The following is a 20553-nucleotide window of genomic DNA, read 5'->3' as shown; positions in this document are numbered from 1 at the left end:
AATATTAGATGTATTACCAATATATTACTGCTTTATCTCCTTGTTCTTGTTATACCCACTTACCTTCGTGAGAACAGAACAGCATGCAAACATACAAAAAAATACACAGCTGAATAAATCCAAATACATCTCCACACGCACATGTACATCTTTATCCAATTCACAGTGTTGTTGTTGCTTTTATAACAAAGCATGAAAAAAATGTGGCTTTTTTGATGAAATTTTCAGAGGTTGTCTCGGATTTTTGCTCATATCTCCGTTATTTATAGACCGATTTTGCTGATTTTAAATAGCGATCTTCTCGAAAGCATGTCTAACTGAATTATTGAAGATTCGGATCTCGCCGATATCTGAGGACCTCTAAAAACTGATTTCAACAGACAGACAGACGGACATGGCTTAATCGCCTCCGCTATCTATAAGGATCCGGAATATATATACTTTATAGGGTCGGAAAATTATATTATAGAAATTACAAACGGAATGACAAACTTATATATACCCTTCTCACGAAGGTGAAGGGTATAAAAACAACAAAACAAAATCAGCTGCCTTAACGATTCCACCTTACTTGTGCATCCTGCTAAAGGTATACAGTGCACTCGCGGTAACGTAAACTAATTAAAACCAAGGGAGTTCATGTTAGCGAAATTGTTCACGTTAGCGATTGTCAAATTTCATGAAAAAAATATAAAATTTTAATTTATAAATCTGTATTTTACACACTTGAGCGTGATATTCTCTTATTATTATTTATATTATTAAAATATAAAACTAAAATTTTATTAAAATCCATTTTCTTTTAACATTAGACTACTTACAGGCCAATTCCTATTACGCATTCGGAGGAACCAACGGTAAAGAGTTTTTTCATTAACTGGAAGTTCTGATGATTTTAAAGTTTGTCTTTTTCCCGGTCCTTGGTATGTGTTGTTTACACAACTCAAAATTGCTTCCTTTTATACCCTACACCACTTTAGTGGGGAGGGTATATTGGGTTTGTGCTGATGTTTGTAACGCACAATAATACTGGTCCTATACCCACCTTAAAGTATACCAATCGGCTTAGAATCATTTTCTGAGTCGATATAGCTTTGTCCGTCCATGTAAACCTTGTAATCAAACTACAGGCCGCAATTTTAAAGATATATATTTACTTTTGATTTGTTTCATTATTTAAAATTAAATGTGGCGCCTTTTATACCATATTATTTATACTGGCCACCAAGTTTTTACACTTGGCATCACTCACTTAGAACGCCAGATATGGCAACACATCTCGTTAATTTTGCCAACGGACAAACCCCAGTGTTGTTGTTAAAATATAATCAGCAATTAATAATTTAAAAAAACTACGACAATAACCATAATTCAGACAAGACGGTTGTTATAAATAAGTATTTTTTATTGTAGTTTAAATTTTAAAAATTTTTAAATAAGTTATAATTGTCAAAATTTTTGTTTAGCTGGCAAACAGCCTTTTTAAAACGACGGCTTTGACTGTGTAAGTTAGACGGCCAACGCCGTTGTTTTTTAATTAAATTGGCATGGTTTTCTGCGACCTATTTTCTTATTATTGACACAGAAAAACGCCGAGAAACGAAAAACACAAAACGAAAAATAGCATTGCATTTGGTAGAGACGCATAAAGAGTAATAAAATTTTGTGTAAACTAAGCAAAAATTTGTTTAAATGTTTTTTTAAGAAAAAGTATTGAATTACAAAATATTCCTTGCTTACCACAGCATTATTTGGCTAAAGCAACGAAACTAAGAAGAAATCTTTAATTTCTGTGTTTAATCGGCGTCAGTATTACTACAGCTCAAGGAACAAGTTGTAGTTATAAAGTTTTCCCTTGTGTGAAAACGGTATTATTAGTGACTTAACTAAATGTCAAAATGAAAGTAACAATTAAATCATGGATGGGAGTTGCATCATGGCGTTGGATAGCAAACGATGAAAATTGTGGCATTTGTCGTATGTCCTTTGAGTCAACTTGCCCGGAATGTGCACTGCCCGGCGATGATTGTCCTCTAGTGTGGGGCGTATGTTCGCATTGTTTTCACATGCATTGCATTGTTAAATGGCTGAATTTGCAACCCTTGAATAAACAGTGTCCAATGTGTCGGCAAGCTTGGAAATTTAATATACATTAGAGAGCACAGCAGAAGTTACAAATTCCTGTGTGTAAAGAGAAAAGTTAAAGAAAGTAAAAGTTTAAATAAATAAAAAAGAAATAATTAAAACAAAAATTGAAAATTTTGCAGAAAAATATTGAACATTAGTTTAAAATTTAACAAAAAAAAGCAGTGAAAATTAAAGAAAAATTTTGTAAGGAAACAAAATATTAAAGCAAATATTGATTAAAAGTTGTTTTGCAACAACAACAATATTAACATCAAGAAAAAAAAGTAAGATAAAGCAAATACAAAACTAAAATGAAAAGAATAACGTTTTTTTGTTCCCTTTAGGTAGAGCAATAGAGTTGAATAAGAGAAAAAGAGAGAGCAATAACCAGCGTATGCGAATGTTGGAGAGTGTGTGTGAATTTTTCTCCAATTAGAAAACTAGTAAGAAAAACAAAATCAAAAAGGATATTAGTAGTTAAAAGAAGAACAGAAGTAATTGATAAAATAAAAACCGGTAGAGTGAAATGGAGGAAGAAAAACTTACACTGCCCGGCTTGCCGCCTTTGCCAAAAAGTCTTAGTGCTGCTATACAGCATCCTTCAACAGCTTCACCCCTTAATCATGGACACAATAGTCATTTCCTAGATCCTGATTTATATTTGGGGGCCTCTACTTCCTCCTCAGCTGCAGCACATCGTCAACGTGGTGGTGGAGGTAGTAGTGGCGGTGGCGGCAGTTCAAATTCTTATCGTCATGGCAGTTTATCTTCTACACAGGAGTCACTAAGTGATCGTGAAAGTTTACACAGTCGAGCCTCCTCTACACACAGTGGCCAGCTTCATTTATATCAATCCCAGCAACAGCATACTCCTACCAACAACAATCATTCGAATCACAGCAGCAATAACAACACCCACAATAATCACCATCATCAACAGCAGCAGCTGCATCAGTCACGTACTGATAGTGATAGCACTTCCACTTCTAGTACCACCTCTAAGCTAGACACCCAATTGGCTATTCTAAGGCGAGAAATGTATGGCCTAAGGCAGCTGGATCTTTCGCTGCTGTCACAATTGTGGGCTTTAAATGAATCTATACAGGGATTTCGTGCTTATCTGCAGGAACAGGAGGCTCTTTCGCCACCCTCTCCCTCACCAACACCCTCTGAAACTAATTCATTAACTTCAGAGCCAGAAGATGAGTCATATTCAAATCATCAGCCGGTTAATAATGCCAAGCTTATGCCTCAGATCTCGCTAACGGCTCAACAGCAGCAGCAGCAGCAGCAACAGCTGCAACAACAACAAATAATACCACCAAAAAGAGGTTCAACCACTTCTCATGCCTCCTCTACCACAACTTCCAATACTTCGGGTTCTTCTTCGAACAACTCCTCCATAACTAAACATCAGCAGCAACAGTTGCATCAACAGAAACAACATCATCATCACCACCAACATCATCAAAGTAGTAGTCAAGGTATGCCGCCCTTAGCACCAGCACCGCAAAAATCACATCCACAATTGCCACGTATACTACAGCAGCGTATGCGTCGTGCACCACCACCGCCACCACCAAATCGTCCTAAATCTTCGGCCTCCATAGCCTCGGCAGCTTCAATATCGACCACCACCAGTCATGGTGGCGGCGGTGGTCGTCACAGTAGTAAATCTTCATCTCCCTCTCCTTCACCCGGAGGCAGTATTGGTGGTGGTGTCGGTGCTACCGCCACTTCATCGACTTCATCATCATCTTTGGCCCAAAGGCATGTATGACAAAATCCCTTCTTAGACTAGGCCCTAGAGCTGCCCGTCTAGTTTAAGAACAAAGGGGGACAAAAAGTAATTGCATCAAACCAAATCAACAGAGTTACATGCCGTATTAACAACTACAACAATAACTTTAAATCAAAAGTATAAATCAATAATTTTTAACAGAAAGGAAAAAAGAAAAACAAAAACAAATCGTTATAAATCATCATCAAGTCAAAGTCAATTCAATTCGTTTTGTATAGAAGACATTCTTCATCTATCTAAAACACTCATTTAACATAATATATACCATCTACAAATTCAAGTAAGTTGGTTTTTCTTTCTTATTGTTTTTATTTCTAAGAAAAGCATAATAGAATATAAACCAAAAAACAAACATTTTAGAAGAGTTTTCTTTTTTATGCGAATGAAGAAAATTAAAACATTACACTATTTTTCACATTTTTGTGTTTTTAGTTTGTAAGAATTTAAAGCAAAAAACTTCTTTATTTTGGCTGATAATAAAAAACGAATACATAATACAAAAAAATTATTAAATAATTTTTTTTTAATTACATATTTTATAAATATTTTTCAAAATTTATTAAAATTAAAGTTATTAAATTAATTTTATTAAATTAATTTATTAAATTAAAGTTATTAAATTAATTTATTAAATTGAAACAAAATTTGCCATAACTTTTTTGTTTTTTGTTAAAATATCAATTTTACAAAGAATTTTTTGTTTTTGTTATAATTAACAGATTACAGTTTTAAATTTCAAAAAATTTTGAAAATATAACTTTCTCTCGTTGAATAATATTTTGAACAATTTGCTAATTTTTTTCTAAATATTGTTGAATTTGACTTTTGGTGAATTTGTTGCTCTTAGGGCGTTTGTTTAGCTTTTTTAAAATTATAAGTTTAACAATTTTTTATCAATATTGAGTTGATTAATATTTTCACTTTAACATTGGTTTATATGCCTATTTATCTTTAATTGAAAAAGAATAGTTGTAAAAATAGTAAGTAAGAACCAGGAGAATCCAAGTGTTCTAATTCGTAGCCACGACAATCTCCGCTTCGAAACGACCCGACTCTCTATCGGCCAACTCAGCAACAGCTGTATCAACCGGAAGTTTTTTCTTCAGCGAAGAACATCCAGTTAAAGACAACCTGTTACAATTTTTCTAATGATACCTGTAAATATATTAAAAGAAAAAAGGAATAGGACATAGAAAGTTATGATAAGAGAGATAGTGAAGAGACATTAAGTGGTATTAATAGTAGTAGAAGATACTGAAAGACGGTGATAAGATAGACAAAGAGAGATTAAAGTACATAAGCGGAAAAGAGTGTCGGACTAGAAAAAGCTACTAGTCAGTGCTATTTGAGCTTGTCTCGTCACACCAACCGCAATGCCTGATAAAGGCGTTCAGGTTATCTATTTTAGTCCCATATAATTCCTCCAGAAATCGATGTCCCAGATACCGAAGTCGGATGTCCTCCAGTGCCGGACAGTGGCAAAGAAGATGTTTTATTGATTCCTCTTCTACTTCATCTTGAGGTAAACCAAGTCGCATTGCGTCGTTACCAAATTTACATTGTCCAGTGATGACTGCTATAGTTTTGCTGAGTTGGGTTCGACTGTGTCTTACATGATGCTCTGTGCGCTCTTCATCAAGCTTTTGCCATATCTTCTTTGTTTGAATACAAGTTGGCTGATTTTCCCATCTTGCCAGTTAGAGTTCATTAAACATGTTATCCATAAACCTTTTGCATACTCCTATCGGAGTATCGCAGAAATGGTCTATGTTCGAGTCGGGCAACTGTGTACCCGCTATCGCGAGTTCGTCAGCGATACAATTGCCTGTAAAGTCCCCGTATCCTCGTATCCATATGAGTACGATGTTTGAATGTCTCACCATCCTATTTCAGGATGTCCGACATTCCTGGACTGGTCGTGAAGTAGAGTATACACCTGTCAGAGACTGCAGCTCGACTGTCGGTAAAGATTAGGATATCTCTGTTCGATATCTTATGATACCAGATCCAGTTTGCCGATATTTCGGCCTGGATTGGATTACAATCATTACCGATTCTAAAAGTAATCCCTATTCCAAATTCTGGAATAAAAATACCACCCTAGTCGTTTTTTGTAAATAAGGGCCTTTTGGATTTCATATCACGATGTGTTTTTTAAGCTTTTTATTAAAGAAAAATTGTGGAAAAATTGTGCGTTAGGTATCAACGGTATCCAGACAGCGAAACTACTACACATATTAAGGCAGTAACTAATAATTTATCTTGTCGGCTTGTGCTTTGAGGATCTTGATTAACTTGGCAATTTATTCGTAATTGCTGTAGTGTGAGCTGAGAAGGAAGAAGTTTTAAAAGGTGACAACAAAATAAATTTCTTGGACACATACTTAGATGGTGGTGAAATAGGGGATTGTTTAATTAACATGGATTGTAAATTTAAGTATTGAGTAGCTACTCTTACGATAACTTTTGTATCAAAACAAGCTTATGCAGGATATAGCAATTCTTCACCACTTACTTTTTGTTTTACTTTAGTTAATGGCTTTAAAAATCCTTTGTTTAAAATGCTCATGGAAACAGTATACTGTAATCCTTCTACTCTTCTATCCTTGTCTCACCAATACATGGTAAAGTCGTCCTTTCTAGTCTTCAGATTTGTTTTTTTCATCCTGTATAAAAATGAAAATTCTTAACAGTTGAAATATTCAAAGAATCCTTTTATGTGTGGGATTAGTTTTTACAACAGATACTATCTTCTTCTAGGGCAGCTTTGATGAAAATATCCAACTAATAAGGATATATAACACTTCTATTTGTAGCATTGAAATAAATTTATTGACTTGATTCTGGCTTTTACGTTGTAGTACTTCTACTAGTGTACTCAATGAATTCTCTCTTAAGTATCTGTGTCCTCTAGATTTGCAAACGATATGTAATTGACTTTAGTAGTGGACCAATTCCCGCCTCTTAGCAACTTTGGCACACACACCCAACTTCTTCTCTACCTCTTCTATGTGGTGTGTATCATGAGGACCCTGACCACTGTTGCTACATCCCGATTTAAGAACTACTCTTGTTTTCCGCGGCAGGGTTTCTTCCATGTCTGCTATGGGCGTTGGGCGATCTCCGAGCGAGTTCGACATTCATGCGGTATCCTGCGACGGCGGAATTAAAGGCGTCTCGATGAATATCGTTTAAAGCTGCCGAATACGAGGACTGATACAGTGGATCCCGCACTTATCTGCATATGTTTTCCTTGTATATACGAAGATCCTTCCTGACATGCCTTGAGGGTGTATCCAATTGTGTGATGTTAAAATTGGGATGACTTCTCCGATGACATCCCAGGAGGAATTGTTTAGTCAACATGACATTGTGTTCCTTGATTGGGAGGACCTTCGTTTCCTCGTGCAGGTGATGTTTCGATGTAATTTGTAGGCAACCCGTTACAGTCCTTATTGCGACATTTTGGCAGCAATAAGGACTGTATCACTTAGCGAAGATGACCACACTGGAGCAGCATTATTAACCACTGACCGACCAATCGTTTTATATGTAGCGAAACAAGGTTTCTTTAGCCATACCCCAAATGCTGAGGACCTTGTTTATACTTCGCAAGTTGTGCGTGATTGCAGTGGCAAGAGCTGAGGAAGTAAAGAGAAGTGACTCTCAATATTTTTGGGTGGTGCACTGTCGGAATTTGGACTCCATCGACCAAGTTGTCAGACTTAGGTTTACTTTCTTCGTCCAGGTGGTAAAAAGTGTTGTGATAATTGCAGGTTACACGCATTGAAGAACTGGAGATAACCATTCACCAGAACGCATAATACTCCACCTTGAGGTACGCCCTGTTTAACTCTACAGGTTTTGGAGCATCTGTCTCTAAACTCCACGAACAACTGACGGCCACACAGATAATTTACAATCCATCTCTTCGTGTTGTTGGGCATTGCGAATATACTCGAAGAGTGTGGCAGTTGGTTCTACGTACCGGAATGACCCGAATTTTTTGGCCAAGGGATGTCAACACCAGCAACAACAATACAATTTAAGATTGTGTAAACAAACCCGCCTAGACTGCCTTAGGTTTCCTAAAATATGTTCATCCTGACTTCATAACCAATTGTAAATTTTTTTCATTGTGCAGCTTAATCTGCTAACGTATCCTCCGTGTTTAAATATCTACTATTGTCTCCCAATTTATATATTGCATGGCGTAATACTAATATTAGTTTTGTTCGACTAACAAACGAATTTCTTTGAATTATTTTTGGAATAAATGTTCTGATTATGTGATTTATCATATGCAATTATTCATTTTCTATTTCAATTTGTTTTCCTTGTTTTATTTCTATTGAAGCAATTGATTCGGCTATGATAAAGAAAAATTTGGCTGTTTATAATGTCGCTTAGATGGTTCTAGTGGTACATTTTTTTATATCCGAACAAGATTGGTTCAAAATTTAGTAACATTGGGAAAAGCTTTATCGTTTAATTCTCTGTTTTCCAATATTATGTAGATTTTATTGTTTACATTTCTAGTGTCACGTCCCAATTTATATATTGCATGTCGTAATACTAATATTTGTTTCGTTTTACTATATAATAAATATTCTGATTCGTTTTTCGTATGCCATTATTCCCTTAGTATCTTTAAAATCTTGTGTTTTTAATGCATATCTCTTTGCCCTAAGACCTACAAATTCTTTCATAACTATCATCATAACTAAAACTTTGGTATTCCTTTGTGGGATATCAAATTGATTAATAGTTTCGCATTCGGAAGTGTCGAATCCTTGTATCGATATCATTCAATATGTTTTTTATAAAGATCATTCGTTTCGATTATGTAAATAAATGTTAAAGTTGACATTTTATTGTAGTTTCAATTCTAGCTTTCGCAATTTTTGTTTCCATGTTGAATTCTCTCTCGTGTCGTTTTTTATGCGTGTCGCTGTACGCTTAAATGTGCACGTTTGTTTTTAAGAATTTCTAAATTACTCATTGTTCACTTTTTTCCATTTTGAATTCTCTCTCGTATCCAAAAGTTTTTTCCGATTTTGTAATTTGAACTCAAACACGAACTTGATCAGCAGTTCGTAAATTAGAAAATATTTCCTTTTTATAATGGGGTGGTAGAATTTTTAATGTATTTATTGTTATGTTTTATTCCTGCAGGATATAATCTTTATTGGTGCCGTGTAGTTAAGTTAGAGTTTTATTTATTAAGATTTTATTTTTTTAAATTACACCTGTCATCTTTTACTGTTAAAAAAAAGTTTCCCCTCGGGGTCATGTTACCTTGGTGAAGCCTCCGCTTTAGTGTTATTGTAATCCCGGGGTATAAAGAGGTGACCAACACCTCTAGTCTAGCCGGGACTGAAAAATTGGTTACAGTAAACTATGCTTAGTCCTTGCATAGATTGACAGAGGTCAGACCAGAGCAACGCATAATCTCAGCTAGTTTGCGCCGATGTTTTTATCGGCTTAAAAAAAATCAGCTGCGCCGAATTAAAGCATAAAAAACGTAAATACAAACGTCATTCTCGGAGAAGAAAAATAAATAAGCTTAAACAAAACGTAAAAAACAATGTTTTATTCATTTAACAATTAATAAATAAAAATAAACATAAAATTAAAGAGATCGTAGTACTTTTGATTGGCACAGTCTGGATTTTAATAGGGAAATTACTTAATATTTAGTATTTGCTCTACCAAATGGTTGTTATCATGCACAAATAGTAGTCTCTTTACGGTAAAGGGATTTAGTCGGCTTTTCTTGGCGGTTATACATGCACCAGCTACAGAAAATGCTTCCTCTGATGATGCGGAAGTGGCAGGAATTCCAAAACAAAAATTAGCCAATTTGGATAAGTTGACCTTCGGTGTACACAATATCTAAAACTTGGTTTAAATCCATTTGGCTGTTCTTTGGATTTTTTTAAAACGTTTGTTAACGTTTTCTTTCGTAAAGTTGTATAACGAAATCATTATTCCAAATTCAGCCACGCTTTCATTATTTTCGAGCTGGCTAAAAATATTTTAGTAAAAAAATATTGCACTGCAAATTGTTGGATAACTTCGGCCTTGTAAATATGTGGTGGCTTTTTCAAAAATTGCTAAGAATTCCATAAACCCCTTAATAAGCTGCTTCTAAATTTCATTACATATAAAAGCTTCCTTACCCGCTTTAATTAAGGCAATATTTATAGTATTGAAATTTTTAGAGAAACTTCGGAACATATAAAGGAGTGTATTCCAACGGGTATCGTTGGAATTTTTTAAGGTGGTGGATCCTTCCTCTTGTACAATCCAAACTCCTCCTCTAATTGCAATGACTCCGCAATTTCATTGCTTTGTAGAAGCATATCAATTAAACCATCGTCCTTATAGTCTTTTTGAATTGAAGCCAACTCCTCTGTGACATATGATAACTTTTTATACACTTCCTTAAGTTTTTTCACTGTTTGTTTAATTGCTTCAAATTCGTAGTGCTCAATATGTTAGATATTTTTAAACTCGATATTATATTGGATCCTCCATCGCTTACTGCATGAATGACTCTATCATTTATTTTAAATTTACTTAACGTTGATGTTACTGTGTCGGCAATACGTGAGCCGGTATGGGGGTGGGAAAAACATTCTGTTGTTAGTGATGCTGAAACCATTTCAAAATTTTTGCAATAATGAACCTTTTAACACTATCGAAATTTGTTTGGGAGCATCATTCAAAATAGTTTTAACTATGCCTAAGTAGTCTTCATATACATCCTGCAACGCTGTAGTGGCTATAGTTCGGCTTCTGGGATATTCCATTTCAGGTTTTAAATTTCAACTATGTTGAATGCCTGCAGATCTGAACAACACATTTCGGCGATTCTTCTAGCATAGGCAAACTTTTCATCCTCTTTTTTTTATTCTTACTTGAAGATGATTCTGTTTTTTTAATTAATTTCTGAATTCTTTGTTTTTAATTCAGTTTCGTGTACGCTTCTTGGGTGCGTAATGCGGTTGGATGTTGAGGTGGATACGGCAAAACTATATATAGCATTCATTTTTATCAAAAACGTAAAAATGACTATAAAAATAAACTTACCCTTTTAAAGTTGTATGCTCCATTTCGAAACATAATTTGCAAAACCGGTATTTTTCAAAAATTGACTTCCCGCGGAGAGTCAAAGTGCCAAAATAGTCCCAGACTATTGACCCTGTTCCTCTTCTCTCGCTCAGAACAATTTTGCCCACTTCCTTCGCAGCTTTGTTGCGCCGTAGAATTTGTTGGTATTCACCGACTTTATGATCGGCATAATTTTGAATAAGGGCGATATCATCATCTGAACTGCTCTCCAAGACTTCATCCTCGGTACGGAATGATTGGGCACCGAGTATTTCAGTGTCATTGATTGGTTCGGAACTGGCTTGTTCCGTATTTTGTCTCTTGTCGTTTTTTTTATTTAAAATAACTATTTTTCGACTCATTACTAATATTATTTAAATTTTCACTTTTTAAATTAAAAACCAACTTTGAATTTGAATTTTAAAATTTTAATAAAAAATCTATAACCGATTCTATGTAACCGAATGCTTTTAATAATCAGTATTCGGATTTATATAATAATGTAACCAGTGGACTCCTCTATTATCATTCGTAACCAAATCGTTCGGTTTGTTGAAAACTGTACATGGAAAAATGACATTAACCATATCCGACTAAGCATCTGATCTATTGCTAAGACAACAAATACACTCTGCTCCAACATTTATGCAGTGTTGATATAAAATATAGCTCTTCGGTTGGCATTATGGCGCAAATTTGTTTTTCTAGCTCCGCACAATCTGATAGTGATACTTCACAGCCATTTGGTGTTATTGCAATCCCGGGGTATTAAGAGGTGACCAATATCTCCAGTCTTGCCGGGACTGAGAAATATAAATATAAGTTTTCAAGTATTTTTCTAGACATAAATTATTTTTGACCCTGAAAGGGTTAAATAAAAACGGAATCCGAGAGATCAGAAAGTGGGATTTTGGAAGCAAATATATTGTTTATAACATTAAAACAGAGCAAGCTCAAAAGTTGTGTGAGAAATTATGCAGGGATTAATAAAAAATTCTTAAAAATTGAAAACAAATCCTTTCTCCAAGATTTTCTCCAGAAAATCAGTTTCTAAAGAATTTTGCGTTAAGATGATCAAAGTTAAAACAACCATTTGGTTGTTAATAAAAAATAAGGGTTGGGTCACCCATGGGACCCAACTCACCTTTTGTTAATTAAGTTAAACACCGATTTATAATTTCATTAAGCAATCTTTATTCCGTTCGCGTCCTAGAATTGAACTGGCCTGATAATTTGAATAACAATTAATATAAACTTAATTTTAGGCTAAAATATGCTTACTAATAATTAATTAAAATATGCTTACACACTAAATTATCCACACGCGCATAATTGGTGGTATCCGGTTGCATCTAACAATAAATGCTGAATCGCATTTGTGTCATGCGCGTGTTGCAATATGTTTAACCTGTTGGGGGCCAGAAGGTTGTTAACTCCCCCCCATTTAAATATCAGCGTCCCGCTGATCATATTGTTTCCTTAACTATGCTTTCTGATGTGTTTAAAGTTGGAGTTTCAATACGTCCGAATATTTTTCTCCATAAAATTATCAGGACCGCAGCAGCAAAGGCAAATAAAAGGAATTCAATAGTTTGTGATACAAGAGAAAGGTTCCGGTGATATTTCAAATGATCGATATGCTTAATGTTCTTTTCTTGAAGCTCATGTAAAAAATTCACATCCAACTTACGCTCCTTTTCATATACGTTTGCCAGCAAAGGAGGAAGAGCCTGCAAATTGGTGATTTTTTTGTTTATAAATTTCTGGTTTCCAATCTCAATTGTTTCATTAGTATATCGTATTAAATATGTGCCGTTTAAGCTGATGTTGTTCTTCTGGGTGTAGACTTTTCCCTCGAAATTTGTTACAAATACGAGATCGTCTTCTATTTGTTCTATTACCGTTTCCTTATTTGAGAGGAAAGTGCAGTTTGCGTTAATACTCCTTAGGATCTTTGATAGGCAATCACCATCATCAAGCCTTTTCAGTTGATTAAGGGCACAAATAGTAGTATTATTAATTGTGGAGCAACTGTCCTTGATACCATAAATATTTTCGTGGTTTTAGAGCACTGTATTATATCTTAAATCAAGCTGTCGATTTTGAATTATCGCGGCTTTTACTAAGATTCTGTCATATTTGATTGTATTTACTTTTGGTATTGATAGTACATATAATAGGGATGTTCCGTTTGATAATATACTTGGCGATCCTACTTCGGAAACTATCTGTTGAACTTCCTTCAGATCCAAAAAGTTAGTATTTATCACACCCGATTTTGCCAGTTGAGAGGCCTGTACGATTTCCTCAATATCTTCCTTAATAATCATTAGTTGATTTAGCGATTCATTCATGATTTTTTTCGAATCGGATTTGGAAATCTTATTATCGAAATCGTTGATCAACCTATTAACCCTTTTCACCAGTTCATTTGTTGTATCGAACAATTTATTATTTATGATGTACTGGTGGTCATTGTTCTCGACTAGTCTCTCTTGACTATTAAGTATTTGATTCCAGTCAGTTGCATCCGAATTTCCTGCAATCCACTTCCATGCTGAACCAATCCATTCTATTGATCGTTTGTTTCTTGTAATTCCTTTAATAGTTTCTATGCGTTCAAACGCCTTTCGGACGTAAAAACAAAACAAATAAAATTGTTTATTTACTAGCTATACCCAGTGTGCTGTGCTACCCTAAAATCAATATAAATAAGAAACTTAACGATTTTGATCACTCTTAACTACAATGGTTTTCCAGGTATACAATTTCATGTTTCGATTTCAATATCATAGAAAACTCAAAAAATACCAGTTGGAGAATGAAAAAGTAACAAAAAAATATCATTTGGTACCGGTGTTTCGGATAACAGCTCATTAGCCTATTTAGTGTTTCTTAAATAAAATCAAATTTCCCGTTTTTACCCATTTTGGTACTTTTTTCCTCCCCATTAACGAAATAAAAATTCTGTTCCAAAAAGTTGCAACATCGTATTGGGAGCCCGTTATTATGTATTCATATGTATAACCAAAAACAATGTTTCATAAAAAAGTACCAAAAATAAATAAACGTTCGTCGTGTTATGAAGAATTCAAAAATATTTTTTTAATGTTCTCTGGTTTAAAAGATACATGGGCTGCAAAAGAAGTACCAAATTACAGTTTTTACCCGATTATTCTCTAAAGGGGCCGAATTTGAAAAAATTACCGGACACCTGTCCGCTTTTTTTTTTAATGAACGACGATAAGCTTTAACTGTTTTTGTAACTTTTCTAGTTTAGGAGATTTGAGGTTACCGAATTTACGTTTTTACCCTTTTTTTAACCCCCAAAAAATTTGAATTTCCAAAAATCCCATCTTATTGGATACATTAAAGTGGTGTAGGGTATAAACATTGTAATGTTCGACTTAATTTCAAGTTTCCTTTTCACTGGAGAATGCTATTGAATTAAAGTGTAATGAAAGTGTATTTCAACACTTGAAATTTGAATGTTTGACTGGAATTAAACTTGTTTTAAACTTTAATTCATGCAGCAATGCTTATTTGGTATAGTGTGACAACTATAAGGGATCTATAGTCGACATAAAGCCCACAATGGTTAGTATCAATATTTTCCCCAAACAACATACAATTGAGGAGGTATACAATTGCCACTCTCTTGTGAGCATTCTTCCAGGAGACCATCATGATGCCTCCTCTTTCTTGAAAAGAAAGTCGTTCTTTATAGACAAATAAATACTTAATTAACACCATTACTTACATTTTTTAATTATCTAGATCTCACAAATATAGATTTCGATAGAATGTTGGTAGATTCCGGTTTGGAATAGTCATAAATTTCCTTTAATGTGCATAGCTAGTCCTAAAGTTCTGGTTCTCTAGCTTTAAACACAAGTGTAAAGCTTTTGGTAAGTCCGGTGGTTTTTTGGAGATCTGATGGGAAGTCTTCTCAGATCTCCCTCCCTTCAACCCTCTTATGAAGGTGTCCAAAGCCTTATCCCTTTGCAATAGTTGCAAAGATTCCTGTCTTATGTCCATAGAGCTAATATTGTTAAGTATAAAGAATAAATGTTTATAGACCTTCTGGTAGAATTCCTGAATCGTTTCTGTTCCCTGAACCAATGAAGTTAACTGATATTCGAGAGTAATAACATCTCTCTTATCTGCATAGTGCAGAGTTTAGCAGTGATAAATTATAGTATTTTGCAAATTAATAGATGTTTTAGGTTCTTTTATTTCTTCGCAAGAGCTAAGTTACAGCTCCCTTGTGTTAAGCGAAGTGTGTCTTTATTGAAAAAGTTCTTAGATTATATAGTAATTAATTGCTTACACAGCATTATTCATAAAGTGGATTGTGTAACAATTGGACAGTACATTGAACGCAAGAAATACATACAAACAAAGCCACGATCAGTAAAATATTTAAAGTATTGACTGTTTAATCGACTTTGTAATATGATATTATTTTTAATTGCTTTTTCAATATTCTGTCGGCATAAGCGATACATGTTTTATGCTACAAAATTCTTTCCCAATTCAAGGGTGTATTTTACGATTCTAATATGACATCTGCCAACAATTTTATTCCTTATTACACTAAGGATTTCAAAGTATTTGGTTGTTCCCCTTAAATATTTTTAAATGTTCAAAATTCGCTCAACAGATTTCCTCCTGGTACTACGTTCTCCTGTCAATCACCTGATTCCTAGGATTTCTAACTTGTTCTTGTATTGCCTCAGTGATCATTTTCCTAATTTTCATTTCTAAATCCCTAATATTAAATGGTGCCTAATCATCCTTAAATATAAGTGAAGCAGCGGCAGTTTATTTCCAACACCCTGTATTTTGGCCGAACCAGCTGCTCGGGGGCACTTTTGTGTCTGCCCACTATTCTTCGGGAAACTACGGGAACGTGCTGACTTGCAGGACGATTTAATTTTTATTTTTTATAGTAATATATACATATGTTTCAGGGAGACAATTTGTTTGCACTTTTAATTGTGTCAATCCATGTAATTTCTACACGATTAATGTTCTTGCAGTTCATTCCTCCTTTTGTCGCAGTTTCAATCAGATGAGGAGACATTTGCTCTTCTATCAGAGGAAAAATCTTTTCTCCTCCCTCATCTGCATCCAAAAATTGGATGCTGCATCTCCAGTACCTGGTCGAACCAAAGATTACCTTCAGAAACGAAAACAAAATATAAGCGATTCATTATTTCTTGAATTCAAAATTATTTTTAAATTATACGAATTTATTATAAAGAAAATTCTTTCTCTTTTACATCTTTAACTGTTGTAGGTAACATATCAAATTATATATTCATTTAATTATTAATACTAATGGTGTCAATTTTATCTCTTGATGGAAAATTTCCTGAACATTTCTTTCAGTCAGCTTCGAATACGTTTTATCTCTTGATGGAAAATTTTATGTGCTATAACCTGAACATTTCTTTCTGTCAGCTTCGAATACGTGATGTTATATCAAAGCTGCATCCGCTTCCCCAATTATTTTGAATTATTTTGATGATACTTGTTGCAATGGATTCCTATCAGCTTGATGCGGTCTGGCAGCCTATTTATAGTCTATAGGACGTGGTTCACACTAGGAAACTTTTTTTGGGAAACTTTTGACTTTTGTGTGTGAGAGAAAGAAATATCAACCATCTCTGTCTCTCACACACAAAATCAAAAGTTTCTCAACAAAAGTTTCCCAGTGTGAACCAGGTCTACGTCTACCTTTATCCGAAGAACTTTCAACATTATTTTTTTTCTTTCCTTCTAAACCATGCGTCATTTCAGTTCCGTCAAATCAAGGTAATGATGATCCTATTTAGTCTATACATATTCTTCTAGTGTTACTGTTTCCATATCATTTAGATCTGTCTGGTCAAGTTGTTAACTGATTGTTAAACCCGAAAAATTCTTAAAATTTGTTCTTAAACAAATTCCAACTTTTATTTTGAAGATTTGTTGTTTTTGCTTTTTTTTTTGTTAAGAAATTATCAAAGTTGTTCAATAATAGAATTAAACAATGCACAAAACTAAGAATTTTATTTATACTTACGTCTTAGTAGGGTGATGTTTTGGGATTTTTCGTATTATAACGCCAAATCATCTTCAACGAGGCATAAACGGACTCGAACTAGTCTTCTTTTTCCGTCAAGACATTCCCTCGTTTAATCCTATTTAGCCATACATATTCAACTGATGTTACAGCTTTGTCCCATTTTGAATGGAAAATCGGTAATGATATTTAATGTCTGTCAAATGTGATTAACTTTATCAAACATTTATTTCATCTTTATCCTCGTCAATTTGGTCTATAATTCCCTGGATTTTTTTTTAATAACGATAAAACACTCAGAAAACTCAATTATATGATAGATAATGTAGAGAGCCAAAACTTACTTGTTTCCACTGCTCAACAGCTTTTGCACATCCAACTAAAGAATTAAGGGACTCTGTAAGTAATTGCCATTGTTCTTTGTACTTGAATTTGGACATGATCCCGCTGAACTGTCCTCTTGCAAATTCCAAGTTTTCGCTCATAAAATCCACCAGTTTTTCCTTCTGGTATTTTGAAATTCTTTCAATTTTCTAAAAATAATTAAAATTAATTTAAGTTTTAATTAAAAATAAAATCTTTCTTACCTTTTCTTTATTTTTTGTATTCATATTATATTTTTGGAAAAAATTTGTTTTCACACCGTTTTTAAATGTGAGTTGTTTTGACAGTTCATGTAAGAAACTTTTCACAAAATTTTCTTACAGAAACACTTTGACTCGCAAATTTCCAATAAGTTACGTCAAAAAACTTAAATGACAGATAGTTCTCACAAAATGAAATTACAGAAACACTTACATGCGAGATATGAAATCGTGTTTCAATTCACGTTGTTTTTTATTCAATTTCACAATTTCATGCGAGAAATTACTCGATGCGAGAGTTACAGAAACGAACTGTATATTTTTCGATTTAAAAAAAAACTTCGATTCTATTTTTAAATGTAATATTTCATAAATTGTTTTTAATAAAAGACGTATACAAATTGAATCTATCTCTAAATAGAAAAGAAAATTCTTGTCCTTCATTAATGATTTTTTTATATGAACTTTGTGGACTCTGATAATGAAATATATCGGTTATCCCTTGTAACGACGGAATTTCTCCTCTACGCTGAGATAGCTCAGCGTTGTCAGGTCTTTATCAGAATCAACGAAACAACGGCTAATCCTGGTATAATTTTCATTACCGAAATTTTAGCAATAGTGGACTTTAATATTTATATATGATAAGCGTTTATATTTACCCGATCACATCTCTAAAACTAATGTAATATCAATGTGTGAAGTTAACTTCCTTTGTTATGTGAAATTAAAAACAAAAATTATTTTTAAGTGGACACCGACTTGTCCACTATAATGAAACACGTTAATTTTTGGTTTACAATTTTATTCAACGACCGCTTTGGTCAACCTCCCAAGTAAGACTATCTCTAACAATATTTTTTAAATGCTTAAATCTAAATAATTCTGCTGATCTAACTTATTCCATTCCCACGTTGTGAAATCTTCCAGACGAAATATTATTCTGCATTCTATGCACCGTCAGCACAACCTTGTGTAGATTTTTCCCGCTCATGTATACTTGATTGTGTCAACTGTGATGACTCCAAGATTTTGTTTGTGTGGCCTATATGAATATTAAAAACATCGTCCAGCGCTGATGTCCGATCTATAGAAAGTACTAGTTTTCTCTTCCTGATTAATTCGATTCGTATTGATAAAGATATTGATTTGGTTCCTTGCAATTTGTCTCATTATTTTTTAATTGCAACAACCTAATTGTTCTTCATCATGACACATTCTTAGCATTCTTAAGTTCCCTCAAAGCGTTCATTTGTCTAAGGGAAGTTGTGCAAAATAAATTCTTTTAACATTATTGAATTATCTTACAACTGGTTTAAGGTTGTTGTTATTATTATAAATTTCCCAAGCTTCGCGATTTCTATATCTTCTAGATATTCTCAGAAAGTTTCTTATAAAATTCAGTTTAAACATAAAAGAATCACAAATAGAGAATAACATATAAAGAATCAAAAAACTGTCAAAAATTTGGGCAATTTTGGTATGACCCAACTTTTAGCAGTTCTGGTACTTTATAGAGTTTTTAATATATTTTTCCACGGGCACTCTCTCCCAACCAAGTTTCAGTATATCAGGATGATAGATTTGATCTAATGTCACTATTTTGCGAATTGATTCGACCAATTCTTCTTGGAAAATGTTGACTATTTTCCTCGAATAGATACGCCCTTGCACGAAGTTTAAGGTATTCTGAAATCGTATCTTAACTGCTATACAATCCATATAGTAAGCTTTCAGATTTTGATTCGCCACTTTGTTATCCGGTACTTTGATTAGGAGGTCGCCACTTCTCATTTCAGTTACTTCTAATCCATTCTTTCTAATGAAGTTGAGTCCTCGTTCTTCTATCTTAAATTCCAATTACCCAAAGCAAACGTAAGGGTGATCGATATATATCTTCTTTTTTGCCCCATACAAATAATTCCTAAGATTGTCAGGATCCCAAGCGATCGAGAAAAATAAGCTATAGGTTTATCATTATCAATTTCCCCTTGTGATAACACTGCCGAAATGGCCATATTGGATTCTATTCAACCACCCCTCAACAGAATTAATCTATCTTTTCTTCCATTTTTATTTATTCCATTCAAATAACTCTTGTATTGTTCCTAGGATCTGGTCTTCGGACATAATAGCATTTGTTACTGAAGGGTTCAAATATGATTTTAGGATATTTACTAGTTTGTCTCTAAAAAAACTCTATAACTACTATTGTATGATATGGTTTAATCTCAAAGTTGTAAGAACTCACCTCGCCTTTCAAGATTATAATTTGCTTCTTAAACAGATTAAGTGAAAAATTTGTAAAGTGATTCAAATTTTGCGCCGAGCTTTTCACTTCAACAACTTGTGGAGGCCTTTGCAACGCATCTCATTAAAGATCTTCACTAATACTGGACCATATAAATAGTTTCTCAATGATTTGAAAGCCCACACTATCGCAAGCATCTTCTTTTTAATGGTGACATAATAATGTTCTCCTGTCTTGTCCTATATCTGTCTCATTGCCTGTTTCGGGTAGGGGATCATGCTGATCTTGTTCAATATGATTAATTCTGTGTAGTTTGCGCAGTTGGTTAAATTGGGCTGACTGGGAAAAAGTAGTTTAATCAATGTCCATAGGGACTGGAGGTTTTTGATTGATAAGGTCGTGGTGGTTGTAAATTTTGTTGTGGGTAATAATAATTTCTATTGTAATTTTGTCCATATGGATTTTTGGAAATTTTGTCCGTAGGGAATTGTTGTTCTTTAATGTTAAGTTTAACGTTAAATCGATGTTGGTTAAAGCGTGGCATAGAACAATGAGGAATATGTGTCAGTTGTGGGTCGAATGTTTGGTTTGGGTTAGTATTGTT

General features: G+C 33.9%; 2 protein-coding genes and 1 long non-coding RNA gene across 3 annotated transcripts; 2 read left to right on the top strand and 1 right to left on the bottom strand.

Moving 5' to 3' along the window:
• The first annotated feature begins 1576 nt into the window (after nt 1-1576).
• LOC111685286 (anaphase-promoting complex subunit 11) lies at nt 1577-2215 on the top strand. Its single transcript, XM_023447539.2, has one exon. It carries the CDS (start codon nt 1899-1901, stop codon nt 2154-2156), a length of 258 nt encoding a protein of 85 aa, XP_023303307.1. The 5' UTR covers nt 1577-1898; the 3' UTR covers nt 2157-2215.
• A 138-nt stretch (nt 2216-2353) lies between these two features.
• LOC111685284 (dendritic arbor reduction protein 1) lies at nt 2354-4208 on the top strand. The gene is made up of 2 exons (XM_046946091.1): nt 2354-2411; nt 2472-4208. The coding sequence occupies exon 2, from the start codon at nt 2654-2656 to the stop codon at nt 3905-3907; it is 1254 nt and encodes a 417-aa protein (XP_046802047.1). The 5' UTR covers nt 2354-2411; nt 2472-2653; the 3' UTR covers nt 3908-4208.
• Nucleotides 4209-15274: 11066 nt separating this feature from the next.
• On the bottom strand, nt 15275-16393 carry LOC124418762. The gene is made up of 2 exons (XR_006940199.1): nt 16330-16393; nt 15275-16226 (listed from the first exon to the last, which is right to left on the bottom strand). It is a non-coding gene; the product is annotated as an uncharacterized LOC124418762 (long non-coding RNA).
• Nucleotides 16394-20553: the final 4160 nt, after the last annotated feature.

The sequence above is a fragment of the Lucilia cuprina genome, chromosome 2, assembly GCF_022045245.1.
Source record: "Lucilia cuprina isolate Lc7/37 chromosome 2, ASM2204524v1, whole genome shotgun sequence".
In the NCBI taxonomy this organism is placed as follows: Eukaryota; Metazoa; Arthropoda; class Insecta; order Diptera; family Calliphoridae; genus Lucilia; species Lucilia cuprina.
The sequence above is the reverse complement of the archived record's forward strand: the minus strand, read 5'-3'. Positions and strand labels throughout refer to the sequence as shown.

Excerpts from the sequence above, each read along its gene's own strand:
- LOC111685286 (XM_023447539.2), top strand. The coding sequence starts at position 1,899 with ATGAAAGTAACAATTAAATCATGGATGGGAGTTGCATCATGGCGTTGG.
- LOC111685284 (XM_046946091.1), top strand. The coding sequence starts at position 2,654 with ATGGAGGAAGAAAAACTTACACTGCCCGGCTTGCCGCCTTTGCCAAAA.